Below are 19,751 nucleotides of genomic sequence, written 5' to 3'. Positions count from 1 at the left end.
TAAATATATAGTCACGTGTTGGGTATATTCAAAGTGATCTCAATGTGCAAAAAACAAGACCACGTTTAAGTGTAAAAAAGATACCCAGTGCTGCACAGGGGTTTTGACTGTGTATATTTGAATATATTCTTCTGGGGAAAGTATGGCATGTTTTTTATTCTCTCACCACCTTTTGTTATTTCTGAAAGTCACAATATTTTCAGCTTAGGTCCCAAAGTAATTCTGTATCTACTCAGTACGTAGAGAATGTTTTAAGATCTCTCAGAAACTTTGATTATGTATTTTCAAGTGAAACCTTACGTTTTTAATTTCTCTAAAGGCTGGTGATTTCTTGTTAATTAAGAGCTGTATATCCTTTTGCAGATACTTTAATATCTACAGGTGTGAAACAACAGTGAAAGACAGAGTTAGAAGCTAATTAAGTGGGCTATTAGTTTAATTAAGAGCCAAGTGAAGAAAGTGAGAAAATCTGTCTGGGTGACATTCCTACTGGACCAGGATCAAAAATACTTCTTTTCAGACTGCAGTATTATCCAATCCGTAGAGGGAATGGTACAAAAGCACACTCATTTCACTGAGTAGAGAAACGATGTAGATTTTTTTGCTGGTGTCCTGGGTTCAATTCCTGGGGTACTAGTTAGCATGGAGTTTGTATGTTCTTCCCATGTTAGTGTGAGTTTCCTCCGGGTGCTCCAGTTTCCTTCCACAGCCCAAAGACATGCTTGTAGGTTAATTGGCTTCTGGGAAAATTGGCACTGGTGTGAGTGTGTGTATACAAGTAGGTATTACTACAGGTATTACAGGTACAGGTATTACAATTCATGACTGTTTTGCCTTCACAGATTCTTTCCATGGGGATGATGACAGAATATTATCATTTCTTTTTCACCACCCTGGTAAGCTGTTCCTGTAAGACTATGCTTTGGCATATGTACTGTATAAATTAAAATAAAAGGCTGTTTTAATTTAAAAAAAGCAAGAATGCAGATCTGATTGTGCTGATCAGTTACAACTGAATAAGTAATCAATAAGTACTGTAAGTATACTAGTAATTAACTCCCAGACTGCCTTACAGAATTTATTTATACAAATTAAAGGTGTATATTAGAAAACTGACTTCGAATTGTATAACTGCTTAGGACCTGTTTGCTTTGGACCTGGAGCCCTACCGCTACAGTGGAGTGAACATGACTGGATTTCGACTTCTCAACATAGACAACCCAGGGGTGGCTTCTGTCATTGAGAAGTGGTCAATGGAGCGCCTTCAGGCACCGCCCAAACCTGAATCTGGACTGCTGGACGGGATGATGACAGTATGTAGAATTCAGAACATGAAAACCTGTGTTCTGAATGTAGGAATTCCGTTAAAAAATAATAAAGGTGCCCAACAGCCCCGGAAAACTTTAAGTGTCACGTAGTAACTAATGACATTGAACAATGACATGTGCCAAGATTCAGAGCTGGTTAAGGGGATCTGAAATTTGTTCATAAAGTGTAGAAGATGGTAGCTGGCATTAAAAAAGTGACTTTCTGAGCATAGCACTAATGTATTACTTTAATTTTAATATCGATTTGAGTATGTTCTGCTTCAGAACACCTCTATTAATCTTGTTCAGTGACTGGTCACTGAACTGTCAATGCCGATGAAATTGTCTGTTGGTTACTGTTGTATCATATTTGACACACAATATATTCTGGCTGTATATCACAAAAAGCACACTTAGTCCTGTAATGGCTCACCATTTATGTTGTGTAATGAGATCACCATGTGATTATTAGGCTCACAACCGGTTAACACCTGAGAGAAGTGCACTTGTATGCAAAAAATTGGTTCACACATGTAGATGGATTCCTCCCTCTTTGATTGCTTTCAGTATACAAAGTGTATTTCCAAGTTGTTCATTGATCATTCAGCCAAGATTATGCATAATGCTTTGCTAGTCACGATATGGCATGAAATCCAAGGATTATCTGTGGGATTAAAAAAATTGTACAGTATTAACAAAAATTCTACAATGGAAAGTTCATTTAGATTTTCTGAAACAACATTATACCCAAAGGTACTTGAAAAAGCATAACCCAAATTCAAGTTTTCTTTTTAAATGCATTAAGAGGATAAATGAAATTATAACAACTTATAATAGAAATTCTTCCACTCACCTGTGTATGGCGGCTATAAAAAGTATTTAACCCTCTTGGACTTTTTTACATTTTTTGTGCTTCAATATGGAATCATAATGAATTTAATTGGGAGGTTTTACCTATGAGTGACAGAAAACACTCTATAAAGTGTCAAAGTGAAAACAAAATTCTATAAATTAATTATAGATATAAAGCGCAAAATAACTGGTTCCCAATTTTATAGTGTAACGCAGTAAAATGTGAAAAAGTCTTAGGAGCATGAATAATTTTGATAACCATGGAGTGTACAGTGCAGTAAGTCTGGTGCTTTCCATTGTGAATGTGTCTTTTAAACCTCCCACCACCCCATCTACACCTTGCAGCAGCTCCCTGGCTCAATACTTGCAATACAGAAGGTGGCTCTGGGCAGCTTCATCCTTTTGGTGAGGCTGCCAAAACTTCCCACAGCCAGGCAAGCTACTCCGAATTTTCTCTGCATAATAAGTCTCCTACATTTATTAGGATTTAAACAACTACTGAACAGCGTTTTGATAGATAATGTGCCTCTTTGAGAACTGCAGATAAGACGTTTGACAAACATGAACAACTTTTGACTGCACTGCAAACGTGTGTGAAATCCAAAAATGAACTGATGGGTTTTGATCATTTCCAACTAATGCATTTTGCTACTTGTTGAAGTTCCCTTAAATTATCAATCTTAAATCCTCAAACATCTGCCAGTCTAACATCCTCATGTTCTGGAAATAATACATTTCATTACTGTCATTACTAATAAAAATAAAATATTTGACTTCTGAAATGCAGTTGTGTCACATCTGTAAGCATGTTAGCAGAGAACTACTCAAAGTAATCTTTATGGGGTCATGACCCATTATGAAATATTATGTACACTTCTGTAGAATTGATCTACTTTTATAGCTGCCCTCAGTCAACGGGCCTCAGAGGTTGGTATTTGACCAAATAGATCTGTTTGGTAAAGCTGTGGTTTGTCTCTCGTCCTTGTCAGTTACCCAGAGTATATTCTTAAGATAAAAAACAACAAAAACTCCAGTGTAAAAAAGAAGTCAGTTTTCCAAAGTGCTCTGTTATGTGTTAATTGTAGCCTTGCGTAAGACAAGTGGAATAATTACCAAATCTTGTTTGGAAAAGGAAGGCTTTAATGGAGAATTGCATGACACACTGAAAATAATCATTAGGCGGTTACGGTTTCAAAACTATACTCGTTTGCAATCGATTTTCTGACAAGAGATGTGAACATTTCCTGCTGTGGGGCAAGCTGATAAACAGTGTTGTCTTTTCAGAGAGATAAAAATATGAGTCCTAGTCACATAAACCCTACCCCCATCCTAAAAAAAACTCTTCATTAGTAAGCGGTACATCATACACAGTGGGACATTGAAGGGAAGATGACAAGATGGTCAATTCCCTCCACTTTTCTTCATTTCTTGGCCTCCCTGAACGGAAAACTAGTTTAATATCATTTTAAAGCCATTAGTAAGGAAGATGTATGATAAGCGTTTTTATGCAATAAGCTAGTGCTTTCTTATTTTACCTTATTATGGTTTTGTAACTGAGAGTACTTGTTTGTTCTGATGGATAGCATGGAGGCACAATGCACTAAACATCATATTGCCTTTTAAAGTACTTCACTTAATCTGTGCTGAGCTTGTATTTAATAACCTTGACATTGTTTTGCAGATTGAAAAGTTATTCTGTATCATGGCAGACTTAAATTCCAATCTACTCAGAAACACAAGGGCGGATGGAAAGATTTAAAGCCTAATCAAGAGAATAATTTTGCCATGCCCTGCCAAATTCTCCTTTGCTTCAGTGCTACCTAGCATCAAATGAGGGCCAGCATGGTGCTTGCATTTTATGATGTTCATCATTAAGTGCTGATTTGCTTGCAAAACAAGGAATAAAGCAATCTGGAATGTCTTGCTGCTCAGCAGCTGCAACAGCACTAGTCCCTTGGGTTGTCTTTCTCTGTTCAGAATCTTTTAAACCTCCTCATGCGTGCCAGTTGTGTCATTGTGTGCAACACTTTTTGTGCTTTCCAGACAGAGGCTGCCCTGATGTATGACGCTGTGTACATGGTAGCAGTAATTTCGCAGCGCGCCACTCAGATGACAGTCAGCTCTTTGCAGTGCCACAGGCATAAACCGTGGCGATTCGGCCCAAGGTTCATGAATATGTTTAAAGAAGTAAGTGCAGCTTCTGTTCACAGGTTCTCTTCCCTGTCAGGTGGACGTGTATTTCATTTAAAGGTGCTGCTTATGTATTTTATTAAATGAAAAATGAGACACTATGCTCATTTAAGTCCTTGAACATGTTTTTTCAAAAAGATGAGAAATAGAAAAGAACATTGCGATTCTAAAAAAATCATACGTTTTTTTAATATCACAATAAGAAAGGAACAGGATAGGATTTGTTAATGTGTCTCAGAGATAATAATGGAGAAATGTTTAAACAAATAGAAATAACCAATATATTAAATACGGGTTTCCCTCAAGTTAAATATGGTTAGACACAGCAAGGCAACTCAAACTTGAGAAGTAATGCATCAAAACTCAAATATCCTATTAACGTTTTCAGTCTGCAGGCATCGTTTGTCAAATTAAAAAAATGATATTAAATTACTGAGAAAATTAGGTTGTTGACACTATAACATTTTATGCTAATATTAAACCGTGCTTTAATACTTTAGAAATGTTCACCATTCAAATGTTCACCTTCATAGCCTCAAGTATTACAGATTTCCATACAATATGTTCACACAATAATAATGAATTGAAATATTCTGTTCAGAATCTCTGCTGTAATTTTTAAAGAATATTGCAAGGGAAGATGCCTTGACTCTGGACTGTAAAATACAAGGTTGATACTCAGAAAATGTTCATTCCTATTGCAAATCCCCTAGTTGTTACTGTATTTCTGAAACTGAGAGCTTCTTTTATAGCTATAGTGCTAAAACAGTTTTTGAAATGTAAGATTCTTTAAAATGAAAATGTTTGATAAGGAATAATTATAAACCCTCCTCCATAACAATAGTGAAGTAAAGTACATAGCAAAATGTGTATTTTGTGCTCAAAGAATGCAATACTGTACAGTACATAGATTCACAATATTGCATCTCCTACTCCTCTACTACATATTTTCATGAATATACCACCCTATTTGTATATATTGTAATAAATGATGTCAACTAAGCAAGATTAAACTGCAGGAAAGTAAGGTCAATTTTAAAGAAGTAAATGCAGATGTATCCCAATTCACAGCGCAACATTACTTTATCAAGGTGTGTATCTTTCACTTACCTGTTCTATCCTAACTTACCAGGTAACCTCTAGATTCCCTTCTCCAATAAGCCCTCCTCAGCCCCTATGAAATCTAAGTCAAGCATCTATTAGAGACATCTATCAGTTTGAAATTATACTTTCACTTCAATTCTCATACCTGAAGAAGGCTCGACAGCCAAAACATTGTGGTTCTCCTCTTTACTTGGAATTAACCTTCGCTTTTTCCTTTGTAACCAATGCACTCTAACACAGCCCCCTGCAAACACTTTAAAATTATTATTATCATTAATTTAGCTCTTACATTTATTCCAGGCAACGAACATTGGTACCCGTTTATACAGCTGAGCATTCTACCAGAGCAATCTGAGTGAACAGTACAATGGTGTCCCAACAGAGATTTCAACCCACAACCTTCCAATCCTGAGCCCAGAGAAATTATTCACCCTCTAATGTGCTGCAAGTCAATTGTTTGGCAAAATCATTGACGTAGATCCTCACTGAAAATCTGTCACTCAAACCCCTTCTATTAGCTCAGCAGGGGTAATAATGTATATTTCACATCCTGATGCTCTCAAAAGGTTTTCTGTGATTCAGTGCGGGTACTTTATGAATCCATTAGCAAAAGTGAGAGTGACAGTGGCAATCTGTTTCTTTTTCTTTTTGTTTGCATCGGTATGATAAAAAATCTTTTCTCTGTTCAGTGCAAATGCATATATGTCAATAGACATTATGAAGGAGACAAGCTGTGATGTACAGTATATAGATGTACCTTTTACATCAGTAGCTCATTGGGAACATGTTGATTGCATTTTACGTTTAAGCATATCATGATTTGGGATCATCTGACATGAAAGACACTATTTAAATGCAAGGAAGTTTTGCGTTTGGCAGGAATAAAGAACTACCCTAACTGCCATACTATCTGTAAGGACTATTTCTCTTTAAAATAGGCTTCTTCAGTTTAGTTATTCAAAGAAAAAGCCTTGTTTTCAGGAATTCATGATAAAAACATGAATTTAAGCTTTAAAGAATGTTTTGTTTCCTGAGAATATTAAATGTGGAATCTATTTCAATAAACCTATATGCCATACAGTATATGAACAAGTCTCCTAGGATTTATGTACTGTTTACTTTCAAAAATGATAATATATTTTACATTTAAAAGAGAGACCTAATTCTTTTAGCTTAATTTAACTTTAATTGCTTTTTATCTGTAAATAAAAACGATGCATCATATAAGAAAAAAACTATTATAAAATTTAATGTGTCTTGATAACTGAAAAAAAACAATATTCCAAAGTGTGTCTACAGTGTAATTATAACAAAAGAAAAGCTTATGCATTAAAATGTAATAAAGATTTCTAGTTCGTGTTGACTTTTGTAGGAGAGCCATATTGGTAATTGACCATGATCAGCAGTGCATGGAAGCGATTGAATGTAAATGACAGATGTAAGAAGAAATGGATGATATGGTCTTTGGGAATTATTCTCACTAGCCTATTATGATGCAGTCTTTGTCATTCAGTCACAGCAGACCTAGCAAACACGTCTCATTAAGGGTGTTTAGCTGTTCCATCCATCAGTGAGGGAATCTGAATTAATTTGTTTCAGCTTCTTTCTCCTGCAAAATCTATTTTTCAAGGAAAAAATGCGGCAGGACCAGAGCTCATCCCTGTCGCCACTGAGTAATGAAGATTAGAGCTGACTTAGTTATTTAACAGAAAAGACTTTATTAGTGGAAGTTGTAATGAATTCATGACTAGCTAGGTTCCCAGTGCTTACCCTGAAGCTTATTAAAACTAAAACGTTATTTTGGACCAGTTCTGAAAGACCCAGCCTCTTCTGAGGAAAGTGTTTTTACAAAAATGACCCAGACTGCCCCAGGAAAAAGGTTACTTCATGTCTGCAGATGCATCTCTCCTTGTAAATTGTCAGGAAACCTCTAAATTCATTCTTCAAGAAGCATACCAATGAATGAAGTTATCAACAGCTAATCTGGAAATGGCTTTGGAAAGATGATGTAATGAGCTAAAATAAATCCACTTTTTCTTCTAGGTGTCAGGTAATTTTTGTTTCATTCCTTCCATTCTCTTCTGGGAGAGGAGGGAGCTAAAGCAATTCATTTATGATACATTCACTATCTTTTAAAAGCATTTAGCAGCACTTGTTGGGACGTAGGTTTTTCTATTCATACTGTAATAGTGAACAATCTTCTTTGTAAGAATTTCTTTACTTATCACCTGACTGCCTGATTTAATGAATGTTAATTGAGTATACAAAAAAATCCTACAATGTACATTTCAGGTTGTGCAAGTAGAAGAAAGATTAATATCTCATTTTCAGTTTTAAACTAAATGCCAAAACATTTTCACAGAGCACAGGTTTTGCTGTCGATATTTCAGACAAACTACAGCTAGTTTATGAAAGAGTTTTTTCAACTTTCAGTAACTCCTTTTCCTCTCAAGATGTCTGTATCCACAATTATTTTACAATTATTTTTTAGGAAAATAGGGGAACCATTTTGCTGAGAAGCAGACAAAAAAATAATAACTTCTTATTAATCTAGATCCAGAAAAGGTGAGGAAAAAGTAAACCAAGTTCAAAGGATGACGTGAAAACAAAAACCAATTTAAAATACATTAAAATATTTGCTTAAAATAATTATTAAAACTATCATTAAAATAAAGGAGAGAAATAACTGTTTTAAGTCAGCTCAAGGAAAGCAAACCATAGGGTTTAACCATAATCCATACGGAAAGCAAACCAATTCTGATAGATTCTCAAATTTTGGAAAATTGTTACAGAAGGTAAGGACTAAAATAAGCTGAATGAGTGTGTATCTCTTTTTTTTTTGCTTTCAGGCACAGTGGGATGGTTTGACAGGACACATCACCATAAATAAAACAGACGGTCTGCGGAAAGATTTCGACTTGGATATAATCAGTCTTAAGGAGGAAGGAACGGAAAAGGTGAATAATTTCAGTATAAATTAGACTGGAGATAAATGCATTTCTTACATTATGAATTTTGTAGCCTTATAGAATTGCCCTATCAATAGAATACCTCCAATAGTGTGACTGTAGTCTGCCTCCAGTAGTAATTACATCTGCAGCACACCATGACAGTGAATCCACTTAGTGCTACAAGATGTCCAAAGAAATGTGAGAACATCCAGCCAGCAGTAGCTGATGTAGCTCTGCATGAGATGGGTTACTAATGCACTGCTCCTAGTGTGCAAAATAGAGTGAAATCCAGCGACTGTAAGTGTTGTTAATGAAGTACCAGAGGCATGTGTATAGACTTCTAGACCTTCTTTCCCAAAGCACATCACACTAAGGAATAGGTCTGGTCTGCTGTCATTTTACAGCAGTTAGGAAGTATATAGTACTTAGCAAGGATTTTCCACATTCTGAGGCATTCCTACAGCTTTGGCCAAGACTGGTTCATCCTATTGAACAGAGGCAATATGGCAATGTCCAAGTTATTATCCCAGTGCACTCACTTTTCGGTTATTAATTGAGTGCACCGGGGGTGTGTATTCAAGACAGCTGTCTGCCTGATATCCAAGTGTTCTAGCAGCTGCATGTGAAACTATTAAATATGCTTCAAAGATTTTAAAGGAAAGGCATTTCTTAACCAGCAGCAAGTGACTCCAGACAGCAGTCTCAAGGACACACTCCTGCTGCTCTGAATGGAAGCTGAGTTCTTAAAATGAATACCCTGGACTTAAAAGCTGAAAAATATTAATGTTACAGTATATGTACAGTAACATTTATCAAATGTCTGAACATATGAGAATTGAAAAAAGAAGTCACAGTTGTGTTATTTAAACAGCTGATACATCAAATGGTGTGAGTTGCCACGTTTTCTGAAATTTCCACACTTGGCTAACAAACTAAATCAGCAACTAAGCATAACAACAGAGTAAAAACATGTACTTATACACTGAGAGACATTGAAACCAATAGCAGTATTTGTGTTTTTATACAGTGGCATATTGATCAGGTTTAATTACATGCCTCTCAAATTATTTCAAGATCAGATAAATTATACGGTAGCTTCATTAGCCAGGGAATGCTGGAATGAAAATTACAGAAAATGTGACATGTTTGGTAAGTAACTTAATTCAGAAACATGTTCTTGTATTTTTTTCTGTTTCACAAGCCTGCTGGTGAGAGTTCTAGCCGCCTAAATAAAGTATGGAAAAAGGTTTGTATTGTGACAGATCTGTCACAAAACCCATCGTGGTGTGCTTTCCCTGCAAGTCCCAAGTTTCTAAAGGAGCCCTCTTCTTTTCCCTCTGCTTTTTCCCTTTCCCCATTGGCAACATTAAACTGTGGTATTTCTAACAAGCTCCTCTGGCTGCTTTTAAAATTTCTGGTAAACTCTAAATATGCAGCAATTGGGGTGTCAATTCTAGGTCTTCGTAAACCACAGTCGAGTATACAGTAGGTCTTTTTAAATCATTTACATCTTAAAGAGCTATAGAAAAGGGCTAAATGAATCCAAATTGGTTTCAATATTTTGATTTGTTCAGTTCTACAACCTTACAATTGCAGAGCTGAAAACAAAATATCTAATCAGATAATTGTCAGTTAACTCAGGGGGGCAATTACTGTAAGTATTAAAGACCTCTGACCTAAAATAAGCAGTGGATACTAAGGTCATTTGAACTTGGAATGGAAAGTCCTATACTAAAATGAGCTCTTTTATGGAAAATGGCACCCATAGTCCTTTCTGTGAAATTGAATGTGCTTGTCTCTTGGGTTAGGACATTTTTATCTCTTGCTCCTAATATTAAGCTCCAGAATGTATTGCAGTAAGCACATACTGTAGCACACCATAGCAATACTAAGAAGGAAGTGGGGTTAATTGTATTAATTTTTGAAGTTTTACAATGTAATGTTATGTACTGTATATCTTTAAAAAAGTCTCATATTCTGAGTAAATTTCACATGGAGCACAGGTGTGCCTCAGGCAGTTCCTTTTATTTTGTGTTTGCCGAATGGTGATTGCTAATATCACAAACTCCCATGAATACTGACTGGATTATTCATTATTTTTGTACCTTGGAAGTTTTTATTTTAAAAAAAGCAGACAAATGACTCTTTATTTGAATATGTGACCAAACATCCCCTGCAATCCTCACCAAATATTTCTGGAAATTGACATTATTTGGGGTTTTCCTGAGTGAATTATGAGTTTAGTAGTTTAAATAAATCTTAGTTTGCTTCAGACATATCTGCAGTCAACTCTGAAAAATGGGTAAAGTATATTACAGCTGTCAAGACCAGAGATCTGCAGAGACGTGTACTGGGCCATTAAGAAGAAAAGTACAGATATATTTTCCTTAACTGATGCCCATAAAACATCCAGGCTGTCTTGCATTTGAAGAATGTGTTTCTCAAAGGAAACAATAAATAATCACTGCTGTGCCCAGGTTTATTGTGTTGTGTGGAGAGATTATAGAGAATAGTAACCCAAGAAAGACCTTATCCATAGTAGTTCTTTATGCTGTGAACACAAGTACATCAAAGGCCACACTCAGGAAATAATCTTGGCATACTTAGATAATCAACCTTCCACAAATCTTTGTGCTGCTAAGAATAAAATTATTCCATCAGTTACAAACATTTCTTGCTTACCTCTACCTCTTCAACAGTTTTCAAAGTGCATTTACTTTGTTTTAATATGCTGTACTTTCCTACACTGGTGAAGACAAATTACAAAAGTTTTATTGAATGGGGTTGAAACAGATTGTTATCTTAGATTTATTACATAAGAGTAGACTCCATATATAACATCTCTTTTTAAGGAACAAGTAATAGGTTTGTTCCATGCTGAAAAGAGAAGAAAGAAAACACAACGTTTCGGACATGGAGCCTCCACGGCCAAAGCATTGTGTTTTCTTTCTTCTCTTTTCAGCATGTAATAAACCTATTACTTGTTCCTTTGCAGCCTACGCTGATGCAGCTACCCACCTGAATCTCTTTTTAAGAGCCTTGTTAATAAATGAAAGATCACATCATGTGATGTGAACTATTGACAGTGCGTTAAATGGCTCATGTAATGGCTTTGTCTTGTGGAACAGCCATTCCAATTCTGCTAGTGAAGTTGCTTAATTATTGTTAGGGTAATTGCTAGAATTTAGTGTTGATGTCTTTTTAGCCTGGCTCTGATTGCATTTCTAGTATTCTAGTACTGTGATAAAGCTTTTTTTAAATATATTTAATTATACACTTAACATATACTTCAACATTTTCTACAGTGACGCCTTCTTAAATATTACGCAGCACAATGAAACAACAATTCTTTTACAACCGTTTGTCCAAATGACATTACATCCCTGTGCTCACAAGGGTTTCCTCCCACAGTCAAAAGATTGGCCCTGTTGTGCATGTGTGTCATGTCAGTGTTTGAGTTTATCTGCCCTGTGATTGACTGGCTTGCTGTCCAGGGTGAGTCCTGCCTTCAGCGTATTTCTTGCCAAGATAGGCTCTGGCTCCCACGCATCCCTGAAATGGAAGAAACAGTTAAAAAGTGGAAGAATGGATGGTTTATAACAAGACAGTTGCTGTCTAAAGCTAAGAGCAGAAATCCCGTTAGAGAAGAATCAGATGAAAATGATTGAAGACACCAATAAGGACTTGAAAGCTGTGCTGAGAAGGACTTTCTGCAGCTCAGTAACAGTAATCTTGGGATGTTTCAGGAATTTGTATTTTGCTAAATATTTTGTATGCATGTTATTTCATCATATCATGTGTACTGTTTATTAAGGAGCTATAAAGGTGTTTCCACTCAAGTAATGGCTTATAATTTTTATTGTCAGTACAGGAAGCATTACTTTTAAACACGTAAAGGAAGATTTATAAATGAGGGTTGGTTTGCTTTGTTTGTTTAAGCTACCTAAATGTAAATTCACCATAAACTGTTTTTTATGGTTTTTGGTCAGCAAATGTGCTAGTCAATCTGGAATGGGAGACCTTTCAGGAAAACCAGGTTGCTACCATAAATAACATTACTAGACTAGTAGGAGGCACATTTCACTCTGAACCAGAATTTTCAAATTAGTGACACAGAGTTATAGGAGGTTTCATCCTTTGGAATGAATTATGAAATTCCATCTTATTAAAGATCCTATTGCTTGGTTCTTTAGTGTAGGGGTGTGAACCCCCATGTCCCAATTAAATTCTAAATTGACTTGCACAAACCTTAATCCAGTTGATTAAGGAAATATGCCCTGCTCTGTACAGTCAGCTCTGTAGCATTGCTGCTGATGCACAATGGCTACTGTATGCCACTTAGGATGGTGCACTTCAGTGGTTTTTATCTATAGCAGCGTGGCACAGTGGCACAGTAGTTAGTATTGGTGCACTGTTCAGTTCCTGGAGTGTTGTTTGTGTGGAGTATGTATGTTCACCCCAAGTTTGTGTGGGTTTCCCCTTGATGTACAGTACTGGTTTCCTCCCACAGTCCAAAGACATACTGGTATGAAAGTTGGCTTCTGAGAAAATTGGCCCTGGTGTGATTGTGTGCATGTTTGTTTCCCCTGTGAGCCTGTACTGGATAAAGTAGTTAATTGATGGATAAATAATATGTACAGCTTTTTGGAATTTTTTTGTATGAAAAGAATATAAAAGGATTGCTTTTTTCTGTTCTTTGAGCCTTTGACACTCAAACTTTGACACAAAAGAAATGGGGAAAAAATAGAAATTCTGTAAAGCAGTTTGAGTGTCATTGTGTTGGGTTGTTCATTTTCAACGTATCGTTTTTATATGTGCATATACAGCAATGCGATAGCAAATAAATGACCTTTTTAGAGTTTGTCTTGTTTACTTTAAGTTTGGCACTTTTAAATTATTTTATTAGTCTAGACTCTAGAGAATGGAAATGTTGTCTGTGAAAAGTGATAGGTTTTTTATGTATTACTCTCTGTGATTTAAGTATCTGTGGGTAGTATGTTGTCACTCAGATGTGTTTGATAGGTTTTAATGAATATATTGAATTTTAAGAAAAGAAATATATTAGAAAGGTGACAATCAATAAACATCTGCACTTTATTGCACACTGTATCACTGTATACATTGATTTACAAGTTATCACAGTGCACTCAGCCAAATCTTCTGCCTGAAATAAAATGGAAGCAATTGAAAATACATAAACTAAATCAGACGTCTGATAGATCCAGCCTGGGTTTCCCAATTCTAAGAAAATGAAAGGAAAGAAAAAAGTAGATACTTCAAACACATCTAATCTGCCATGTGCCCAAGTTGAACTTTTAAGCGATCTCTCTTTCTCCTAAAGAAGTGTCAGACACATTTCCAAAACATCAGTTTTTACAGAAAATATTCTGTCAGCTTTTCATCTTTGTAAGTGAAATGACCTTCATCCTTGCATTTCTCCTGTCCTTCAGTGACCCTCGTCACCAGTCTTTTCTTGAATAATTTTAGGTCTCTTTGAATTATTAGCATCTGAAGAGCTGTTAAACTGTTCCAATTAAGACCAATAAAGAGAGGTGCTAGAGTGAAACCTTGCAGGATTGTCTTGGGGACCACTTCTCCATAACACTGAGAGAAAACATATATTCCACATATATAATATATTTTGCATACATACAGTGCCTTGCGAAAGTATTCGGCCCCCTTGAACTTTTCAGCCTTTTGCCACATTTCAGGCTTCAAACATAAAGATATAAATTTTTTATTTTATGTGAAGAATCACCAACAAGTGGGACACAATTGTGAAGTGGAACGAAATCTATTGGATTTTTGAAACTTTTTTAACTAATAAAAAAATGAAAAGTGGGGCGTGCAAAATTATTCGGCCCCCTTGCGTTAATACTTTGTAGAGCCACCTTTTGCTGCGATTACAGCTGCAAGTCGCTTGGGGTATGTCTCTATCAGTTTTGCACATCGAGAGACTGAAATTCTTGCCCATTCTTCCTTGCAAAACAGCTCGAGCTCAGTGAGGTTGGATGGAGAGCGTTTGTGAACAGCAGTTTTCAGCTCTTTCCACAGATTCTCGATTGGATTCAGGTCTGGACTTTGACTTGGCCATTCAAACACCTGGATACGTTTATTTGTGAACCATTCCTTTGTAGATTTTGCTGTATGTTTGGGATCATTGTCTTGTTGGAAGATAAATCTCCGTCCCAGTTTCAGGTCTTTTGCAGACTCCAACAGGTTTTCATCCAGAATGGTCCTGTATTTGGCTGCATCCATCTTCCCCTCAATTTTAACCATCTTCCCTGTCCCTGCTGAAGAAAAGCAGGCCCAAACCATGATGCTGCCACCACCATGTTTGACAGTGGGGATGGTGTGTTGAGGGTGATGAGCTGTGTTGCTTTTACGCCAAACATATCGTTTTGCATTGTGGCCAAAAAGTTCGATTTTGGTTTCATCTGACCAGAGCACCTTCTTCCACATGTTTGGGGTGTCTCCCAGGTGGCTTGTGGCAAACTTTAGACGAGACTTTTTATGGATATCTTTGAGAAATGGCTTTCTTCTTGCCACTCTTCCATAAAGGCCAGATTTGTGCAGTGTAAGACTGATTGTTGTCCTATGGACAGACTCTCCCACCTCAGCTGTAGTTCTCTGCAGTTCATCCAGAGTGATCATGGGCCTCTTGGCTGCATCTCTGATCAGTCTTCTCCTTGTCTGAGCTGAAAGTTTAGAGGGACGGCCAGGTCTTGGTAGATTTGCAGTGGTCTGATACTCCTTCCATTTCAAGATGATCGCTTGCACAGTGCTCCTTGGGATGTTTGAAGCTTGGGAAATCTTTTTGTATCCAAATACGGCTTTAAACTTCTCCACAACAGTATTACGGACCTGCCTGGTGTGTTCCTTGGTCTTCATGATGCTCTCTGCGCTTTCAACAGAACCTTGAGACTATCACAGAGCAGGTGCATTTATACAGAGACTTGATTACACACAGGTGGATTCTATTTATCACCATCAGTCATTTAGGACAACATTGGATCATTCAGAGATCCTCGCTGAACTTCTGGAGTGAGTTTGCTGCACTGAAAGTAAAGGGGCCGAATAATTTTGCACGCCCCACTTTTCATTTTTTTATTAGTTAAAAAAGTTTCAAAAATCCAATAGATTTCGTTCCACTTCACAATTGTGTCCCACTTGTTGGTGATTCTTCACATAAAATAAAAAATTTATATCTTTATGTTTGAAGCCTGAAATGTGGCAAAAGGTTGAAAAGTTCAAGGGGGCCGAATACTTTCGCAAGGCACTGTATTTGCACTGTGAACCCCACCGGCCTGACTTTTCATTTTTATATTTGATGTGTTGATTTAAATAGAAAAAGCAACAAGTCCCATCCAGTCTTTTAAGCTGCTGAGTCTTGGTATTGCATTGCAGATTGGAGTTTGGAACTCAAACAGTGGCCTTAATATGACGGACAGCTATAAAGAGAAATCAACTAATATTACAGATTCCATGGCAAACAGAACGCTCATTGTGACTACAATTCTGGTAAGTGTCATTCCCAACGTATCACGGGAGACGAATCAGACTCCCGTGGAGTGTGTTAAAGACCCTATGCGAGACTGTATAATCCGGATGTGTCTGGAGAATGATGTTAGGGAAGGCACAGGGAGGTAAGGTAGGGATGACAGACCAGGGGTGGTGACTGAATTGATCCGGTGCATGGGGGGAGCGCAGTTGAACGAGTCCAAAGGAGGTCCAAGAGGGTGGCGGGGTCACTGTTCATAATCCAAAAAGCCAGGAGGTCCATCTGAGACCAACAATTTAAAACCAGGGAAGAGGGAACTGGAACCAGGAACATGGAGGATTAAAAGCATAACAGGGCTAGGCGCTTCGAGCCCACAACCCAGAGGTCAGGACGCCATGCTGAAGCCTATGCCCCAGGGCCACTCCTGGACCTGGTGGTAGGCGGGCTTCCGGTTGTCCGTCTTCCAAAGCTGAGCCCAGAACCATGGAGACACCAGACTTAAATAATAAGAGGGGAACAGGGGACAGGTGCGCGTAATGACAAATAACACAAGGTGGGAGTGCCCTCTAAAGGAGGGATGACGATCGTGACACAAAGGAGATAAAGAGACCTGGCCCTTTGTGGAGGAAATATGATCCTTTGTAGAATGTGACTAATAGATTTACCCCAAAATGATCAGAAACAGACATTTCTGCTTTAAATAAAATGGGAAATTGAAACGTTCTACATGGACTGAACAGAGACAATTATGAGGGGACCTTAAACCAGAGATCAAACGTGGAAAAGATGTTGAGGTGCAAAACTGAGAATAGAAGGCACATTTTACACATTGGGTTGTGGGAGCATGGATCAAGCTGCTCAACTACAGTATGTCATAGAACCTAATAACCTTGCTTCTTTCAGGAAACACTGGATGAGAAACCTGGATCACTTAAATACTAAATAAGCAAATTGGGCACAATGACATGCTCTCCTTTGTAACCTTTGTTATGTAATAAATTTTTGTATTACAGGTTCTATTCTGTTCAGTTCTATTTTTAATTAGCTTTGATTTCTGTATTTGTCAGTTACAGCATGTGCAGAAAAGCTGTTGGTAGAAATGATGAGAAAGTGATATTTAGAATACTATATGTGTCTCTTACTAGAGAGGCTACGTGAGTATATTTTAATGTTTGTATCATTATGGAAGAGGGAAAAGGGGTTAATAAGATCTTTTTAATAGGACATTATTGTGTTGTGTTGTGATGTTGTGAAGATGTTTGTGTCACGATTATAGTCCCCCCTCCTTAAGGGTGCTCCAGCCCTTTCACTTTAGACTTAATTCTGTGCACCTGACCCCTTTTCCCAGCCTACCTTAAAAGCCAGGCGCTGACGTTCATCCTGGCTCTGCATCTGGTTTCTGCACCGTGCGAGTCCGGGACCTTGAAGCGCCTGGTCCCGTTAAGGTTTTAATCTCTGTTCCCGTTCCCTGTCCGCCGGTTCCGACCCGGTTCATGGTTTTAATTCCTTGTTTGGCTGGATCTTCTGGCTATGGACTTATTCTTGTGTTTTTGGATACCCTCTATGGATTACTTCTGGATTGTTTGCCTCGGCCACACCTTCCCCATGCACCAGTGCACTTTGGACACGCCCCCCTGTTTTCAGCCCCGTATCCCTGCATGACCTTTACCTAGTTTTTCCCACTTATTCGGATTGTGTCGTCCGCATAGGGTCCGGAAAGAACTGTTCGTTACAGTTTGGCTATACAGTATATTATTTTAGCACTAATACATTAAGGCTTTCAACTACACTGACTTTTCTATTTTTTTTTCCGGTTATTTTACAGGAAGACCCATACGTTATGTATAAGAAGTCTGATAAACCTCTGTATGGAAATGACCGATTTGAAGGTTACTGCCTGGACTTGTTGAAGGAACTGTCAAATATTCTTGGTTTTTCTTACGAAGTGAAACTGGTATCAGATGGCAAATATGGGGCACAAAATGACAAGGGCGAATGGAATGGAATGGTCAGAGAACTCATAGACCATGTAAGTAGTGCCATTTTTTACCATACTGATTTCTTATGCTCATGCTTTTAATGCTGTACAAATAAGTAGCAACCGGAGAGTTCAGAAGCTGAAGCCAAATTAGCCACAGAGGTTTCTTGCACTGTTTTTAAACTGATCGCATTGTCCATCTTCCTTTTCAAATGTCTACCACCTGCATGTACTTTATCCGGCTCATGTGCCTCTCCAATCAATCTCTCCCCTAACACACGTTTATCATCCTTCTGTGCTTCTATCCATTTGTTTTTAATTAATTATTTATTAATTAATTATTGTTTTTAACAGTTTTAAACCCATAGACCCAGTTCAGTCACCTAGTTATAAGGTTTTCTCTTGTTCTTCCTATTTCAATGCCCAGTGATGACTTTGCAGTAAAATCAAGGTTTAGAACACCTAATAATAAATGATAGTTCTTAACAGGTTATAATTTCATAGTAAAGGGAGGAAATTAATTAGCTGCAATTTAAATTATGCAATTTTTGCATGCCAACAAAAGGGGTATTGAGCCTTTGTAGTGTGTACTTATCTAATAAAATCGTCATTTTATGATAAGTAATGTCAATTGAGATGGTAATGAAAACAGACTTAAAGTACAGAGTAACCAGATTATATTTGGCTTTGCTTTAGCAGTGGCCTCTTCATGGTAAGATGGAGTTAACATGAAATTGCCAAGTGGGAAAAGAAAAGCCAACAAACATCAGCAACAATAATGTAAAACATTTTTGGAAGGATTATGAATATGGATTTCTATGCAGAGCTCATAAACAATAAGAAATGTGAAGATAAACTGTCAGTTTAATAGTCTAATACTCCATTTAATTCTAAATGACTTTTATCTCTCACTGGGGGGAGTAGGATTTAAACAGGTTTGATTCAATTTAATTTGTGGGACTTGTTTATGTTTTGCCTTCAATAGGCAAAACGTGCTATCCCATTATGGCATTTTAAAATAATTATCGCTTTTCAGATAATTATGTTTCTGTCCCACTTAAATGTATGTACAGTAACTGTGTAAGTGAAACCATGGCCGGAGATGTCATTATGGTAATCTAATATTTTAAATGAACACAGAAAAAGCCTTTAAAACCTTGAATGGAATAACACTGTGACACTGAATCAATGGGAGCTCTTGATCAGGAGTCCAATACAGGGCTTCTTTTGCATCTTCAGTGTAAATAAACACAGTTAAAAAGTAAAGACTTGGCAAGAAACTAAGACTAAGAGTGTGATATTGTTTTTAAAAGAATTAGGGTAAATGTATGTGGAAATACTCATATAGGACAGTTCAGAGAACTAACATCCCTGTATTCATTGATTTTCATAGCAATTAATTATTTGCTCCTACAGATTGCAGATCTGGCAGTGGCTCCTCTCACCATAACCTATGTGAGGGAAAAGGTGATTGATTTCTCGAAACCCTTCATGACACTGGGCATCAGCATCCTCTATCGCAAGCCGAACGGGACCAACCCAGGGGTCTTCTCCTTCCTGAACCCTCTGTCCCCGGATATCTGGATGTACGTCCTGCTGGCTTGCCTGGGTGTGAGCTGCGTGCTCTTTGTCATCGCAAGGTATGGCACAGCCAACAGAGGGCGCTCTACTGTCTTCCTCTGTTGTGATGAGACAGGTCATCTGGATGGGTAGGAATCAGCACCTGCATTACCTGAATCTTTCCAGTCCTCGTTATTACCATTGGAGAAGTCAAATGGCAACTGAATCCCTTGGACTTAAATGGAACAATTTGTGGGTAGTGCCTAATGTGTTAACCCTTTCTAACACAACATCTTATTTGTACCTGA

At 37.5% G+C, this 19,751-nt stretch overlaps 1 protein-coding gene across 4 annotated transcripts in view; it reads left to right on the top strand.

Annotated features, from left to right (window-relative positions):
* The window catches only part of grik1a (glutamate receptor, ionotropic, kainate 1a), a 91,841-nt gene that overhangs the window by 50,866 nt on the left and 21,224 nt on the right, over nt 1-19,751 (top strand). For 3 of the 4 annotated variants that reach the window (XM_088639591.1, XM_088639594.1, XM_088639593.1), the window contains exons 5-12: nt 843-896; nt 1,140-1,313; nt 4,203-4,346; nt 8,303-8,410; nt 9,606-9,650; nt 15,812-15,925; nt 17,731-17,934; nt 19,300-19,523. In XM_088639591.1, coding sequence (XP_088495717.1) covers nt 843-896; nt 1,140-1,313; nt 4,203-4,346; nt 8,303-8,410; nt 9,606-9,650; nt 15,812-15,925; nt 17,731-17,934; nt 19,300-19,523 — 1,067 coding nt within the window. The remainder of the gene's footprint in view (nt 1-842; nt 897-1,139; nt 1,314-4,202; nt 4,347-8,302; nt 8,411-9,605; nt 9,651-15,811; nt 15,926-17,730; nt 17,935-19,299; nt 19,524-19,751) is intronic. The other variant, XM_088639595.1, reaches the window with a different exon arrangement.

Source organism: Lepisosteus platostomus, chromosome 7, assembly GCF_059453375.1.
Source record: "Lepisosteus platostomus isolate fLepPlt1 chromosome 7, fLepPlt1.hap1, whole genome shotgun sequence".
NCBI lineage: Eukaryota > Metazoa > Chordata > Actinopteri > Semionotiformes > Lepisosteidae > Lepisosteus > Lepisosteus platostomus.
Note: the sequence above shows the minus strand (reverse complement) of the source record. Positions and strands in the feature narration are given on the sequence as shown.